Below are 5000 nucleotides of genomic sequence, written 5' to 3' on the forward strand. Positions count from 1 at the left end.
AAAAAAATCTATGAAATATTAATTCTAAAAAAGTTTCTTAACCACATGCCACCAAAGGAAATTAATAAAAAAGGGTGAAAATGTGCACATTTTATAAATTTTGGTGAAATATCTCTGCTAGTGCATAGCCACAAAGGAGTCAATTAATAGATCTTGTGACTTTAACAAACTTCCCCATTACTTAAAAAGGTAAAAATGTATTTTTTAATAATGCTATGAGTATCAATGGTGTTATTTTTATTATAGAAATTATAATTACTATAAGGTTATAAACATTAGTAATAGCAAAATAAGATAACGTAAAATATTTTCTTAAATCATGGAAAAGGATAAATGGGCCAGATTGGCAGTATTCGTAATTGGCTCACCGGTGCCTTAGTACAAGTGTAGCCATCTATGCGTAAAAACAATTAAACAAGTAAACTCACAATGGGCAAGGCATGTGCATACATGCCGATGGGTTAAAAGATCTAATGCTTTTGGTATATATGAAACCGGATTCCCTCACCTTTGAGAGTTTCTTCCACCACTTCAACAACACGATCAATTTGCTGAACACCAACAACACTTAGCCCTTGAAGGAATTCTGACTGTGGGGCACCTGTGAAGTAAAACAGAAGATAAAAGTAAATATCAGTTTCATCCATTCCACTTACGTCTCTACCTATTACAGTATGGTTGCAATTCATTAACCCCTAACTTCTTGGCTTTGCCTTGCTGCCCCTAAAAAAAAGTATCAATTTTGAGAGAGAGAGAGGGGGGGGAAGAGAGGGAGAGGGAGAGGGAGAGGGAGAGGGAGAGGGAGAGGGAGAGGGAGAGAGACAGACAGACAGACAGACAGACAGACAGACAGACAGACAGACAGACAGACAGACAGACAGACAGAGACAGACAGAGACAGAGACAGACAGAGACAGAGACAGAGACAGAGACAGAGACAGAGACAGAGAGAGAGGGAGAGGGAGAGGGAGAGGGAGAGGGAGAGAAAGGATATGCTCAATTGAGTCAACTCAGATTCAAAATCAAAAGTCAAAACACATATGTCCTCAAATATTAGGGGTTAGCTACAAAAACTATAGAGCATTTGAATGTAAAGAAATAAGTAAAGAGTATATCAAACCTTGAGGAACACAGCCAGCCACAACTACCTTCTTCCCAGCTTCTCTTCCTGCTTTTATCTCATTACGAAAATGGTCCTCAGCTGGGCTCTTAACAGTACAACTGTTCAGAACCCACACATCTGCAGCTTGCTTATCCTCTGAAAGTATACTGAAAAAGTTATCTCTTTCTCATGTCTTTTTTTTATATTTTGATAATCTAAAAAAGAACTGTGAAGTGTGTTGGAAATCTATAACTACAGTCTTCACTCTTCTATCTACTTATATTGGTGTTCTACCTTCATGTTGTTGTAGCTTTACATGATAAAGCAATTCAAATCAAATTCAATATCCATAAGAGTATACTATTTACTACTCTAGCTTACCAATGATCTTGAAACCATATGCAGCCAGTTGTCCAGCCATGTACTCGCTATCTGAGCTGTTGTGTGCACATCCCCAGGTCTTGAGGTACACTTTTTGTGTTCCTGGGATAAAACTGTCACACTCTCCTTCATATTCATCATTCTGTCATGGAAAAAAAATGAATCAACTCATGGAGCACATAAAAGTCAAAGAATAAAAAGATGTCATTCTCTGCCTTATAAACACAAGTATTTTAAAATTAACCAATTGCCTTTTACAGACAAATGTTCTAACAGACCTCCTTGTTTGTTAAAATTCCTTTCCGCCGGCGCACTCTTGGCATCACAGCATTGCGATGGCGGGGAACCAGAACTTCACCATCATCTTTTACCAGGTCTTCAATGTCCTCCATTTTTATTCAGTCTGTACCTGTTGATAAAAAGAAATAAAATCAGTCTTCTTTTAAAATGACTGCCTAAACTCTTCAACTCATCCAAATGATAAGAAAAAATACTTCTCACTTGAAATTCTTCAAGATCGTTAAATAATTTAGGAAATCCTGAAGAACAAATACTCGGAAAATAAATGGTTACAGAAACTAGAATGACATTATAATTGCCCTAAGCAAAAAATTAAATGTACATATAATGCCTCACTGACAATAGGAATCAGGCCTTTGTGTGCATATAGGATTGAAAACTTTCTTCTTCTTTTTTCTACTTTCAACCATAGTTATTTCAGCTTATATAATTCTAGCCTAGATATCTATTCTATGGAAAGTGTGGACACATTTTTGGTGATGACTTTTGCCCTGTTTTGACCAAAATGTACATATACATAAACCTACAATTTAGGTTTAGCCTTTCAGAATTTTAGCCTTCCAACTTTCCACATTCACCTAAACAAAATATCTAGCGTATAGACTGCATCCTCACTCCATACTCTGTGATTTGAAGGTAATTATTTAAAATTACGGATACATATATAGTAATTCAGTGGACTAGGTCCTTTTGAGGGACCACCTTAGGCTCCTTGAGGGGCTCTATATTTAAACCAAAGCACATATTCATCTTTAGCTGTTAAAGAAAAAATGAAATTAAGCAGAATAAAAAAAAACAAAGTGCCCTTCTTGCTGTCTAATATTATTATAGCCTACACTGGTGAGAATACATCTCTTTTGTCTAAAAATCATTTAATCATCTGTTTGTCTTATTATGAAAGTCTTTTACTATGTAATTCAAAATCATTTCTATAACATATTTTACCTATTTACTTACTATAGTAAATTTATGATCTATTTCTTTAATTTCAAGCAACATTTAGGGATCTCCTCCGTCATTGGCCTGTGGAGTGATGAAAATCCTCTCCCCCCTCCCCCTCCCTAAACTATATGTGTCAACAGTTGTGGCACTATATGATTAAAAACTATTATTCTTAGTTAAAAAAAAAAAAAAATCTGAAATTCTGCAAGTAAGAAATAAGTACCATAATCCAACTGCAATAGCCTAATATAATCATATTTTCTGTAGTTCATACTCTACCCCCTTTATTACATCATCATATATCTATGTCTATTAATTTGGAAACAAGTTCACCAAGCTGATTTTCTTTTTAATGCATATTACACTACTTAATAAAATCATTCTCAAAAACACATAAATTACTCTTTTACACTGGGAAGTCCTGAAATACTTTCTTACTTCTTCAGTATCAAATGCTATAAATACATTTTAAATAGTGAATAATCTTTATCATAAAACCTAAGTATTCTGGTAGCATTAATGTATAAATCATATATCTTCACTTCTAAATTAGGCACAGCAAATTACTCATCAGGAACTGTATCAAAATCACCACAGTATTATTCTGCCGTTCCTCCCTCCACCAGACTGGATATTTCAACACTGCCATGATGGAAGAATAAAGTGGAATCTAATAATGAACTAGCAGTAACTTGCACGAAGTTCCAACTGCAGAAAGTGTTAATAAAGTAATGGAGAGATAAAACCCAAAATTGATCCTAATGCGCCTACACCATAACGACACAACACTTATGCCCATCAATATGATATAAAATAGAACATACAACAATCTACTCACATGAACAAACCCCCACTAGTATTAACCAACCCGAAATCGTCCGCCACCAAATAACCATTAGTTGATAATCACAACACAATCTAATTCGTCTGAGGTTTTATCACTATACACCTTTTGAATCATGTAATTAACTGCTAACTCTAATTTCTTCTGACTTACCGAGCTTAACCTTGCGAGCCTGGGTTTGGTGTCAGCGTGTCGGCCGCGACTTCATGGCGTGTTTGCTGTTGCCTCTACTTTTGTTTATGTGGAATGTTCATTGATTTATTTTCATTTTTATTATAACTATTTTTCGTTTTCTTGTCTATTTCTTCGTGGTTATATATAAGTATGTAAATCAGGTATTGAGATACTAATATTTTGGGGGTAACCAGATGATTTATTAAAATTGTAAATCAATTTAATATCTTAGCAAAATTGGGGTATACTTATCTTATATACTGATGCCAAAATTTACAATAAATGTTCAAATGTTTTAACATAATGTTATTTATTGGACGTATTAGTGTAGTTTTTCGTTTGACAGACGAAGGTAAATAAGCCCGACATCTGCCGTGTAAACACCACATGAGAAGAAACACCGGTGGGGAGATGAAAATCACGGCTTGAGGAAAATGCTGCTGACGTTAAGACTTGACTCTGTAAGGTCGTGTGTGAACAGACGGAATAATGTCTCGAGATCCCTTGGACTGCTGAAAAGGTGTCTTTCAGGAATAAGAAGCTCCAATAGCGAAAAAGTTGACAAGAGTGAGACTTCGACTGGAAAGTATTTTGTGACAACGCCCTATATTCTATGTGAATGCAGAACCACATATAGGGCATCTACATTCAGCCCTTTTGGCAGATGCAGCTCAAAGGTTCCATAAACTTCAAAACCCAGCAATAAGTACACTATTTTCCACCGGTACCGATGAACATGGTCTCAAAATTCAGCAGTCATCCATGGCATCAGGCTGTGATCCCCTGGTATTTTGTAACCAGGTCTCCCATAAATTCAAAGCGTTATTTGACTTAGCGGATATTGGATATACAGACTATATACGAACAGTTGAAGATAGACACAAAATTGCAGTAGGACATTTTTTTAACAAATTGAAAGATAATGGACACATATATCAGGGAAATTACAGTGGTTGGTACTGTGTATCAGATGAGGCCTACCTTACTGAGTTACAGGTTCGTGAAGTGCAGTTACAGTCTGGGGAAAAGCAACTGGTGAGTTTAGAAAGTGGACACCCTGTGGAATGGAACAGTGAAGACAATTATATGTTCAGATTATCAAGTTTTCAACAAGATTTGCAGTACTGGTTGAAGGATGACCAGCGTGTGCAGCCTGAGCGGTACCTACAACAACTTAGAGGATGGGTCAGTGAAGATTTACATGACTTGTCAGTGTCTCGTCCCAAAAAGAGAGTGTCGTGGGGCATTCCTGTACCA

General features: G+C 36.1%; 2 protein-coding genes across 2 annotated transcripts in view; one reads left to right on the forward strand and one right to left on the reverse strand.

Moving 5' to 3' along the window:
* LOC125029695 (threonylcarbamoyladenosine tRNA methylthiotransferase-like) overlaps positions 1-3876 on the reverse strand; it is a 10238-nt gene extending 6362 nt beyond the window's left edge. Inside the window, exons 1-5 of the mRNA XM_047619767.1 lie at positions 3723-3876; positions 1762-1892; positions 1484-1625; positions 1121-1258; positions 509-601 (exon numbers count right to left, since the gene is read on the reverse strand). Of these exons, the coding sequence (XP_047475723.1) occupies positions 509-601; positions 1121-1258; positions 1484-1625; positions 1762-1875 (487 nt within the window). The 5' untranslated portion in view covers positions 1876-1892; positions 3723-3876. The remainder of the gene's footprint in view (positions 1-508; positions 602-1120; positions 1259-1483; positions 1626-1761; positions 1893-3722) is intronic.
* A 242-nt stretch (positions 3877-4118) lies between these two features.
* The window catches only part of LOC125029694 (methionine--tRNA ligase, mitochondrial-like), a 1819-nt gene continuing 937 nt past the window's right edge, over positions 4119-5000 (forward strand). Inside the window, 2 exon segments of the mRNA XM_047619766.1 lie at positions 4119-4345; positions 4347-5000. The exon segment at positions 4347-5000 is cut by the window's right edge and continues 937 nt beyond it. Of these exon segments, the coding sequence (XP_047475722.1) occupies positions 4178-4345; positions 4347-5000 (822 nt within the window). The 5' untranslated portion in view covers positions 4119-4177.

This window comes from Penaeus chinensis, chromosome 10, assembly GCF_019202785.1.
Source record: "Penaeus chinensis breed Huanghai No. 1 chromosome 10, ASM1920278v2, whole genome shotgun sequence".
NCBI classification, from domain to species: Eukaryota; Metazoa; Arthropoda; class Malacostraca; order Decapoda; family Penaeidae; genus Penaeus; species Penaeus chinensis.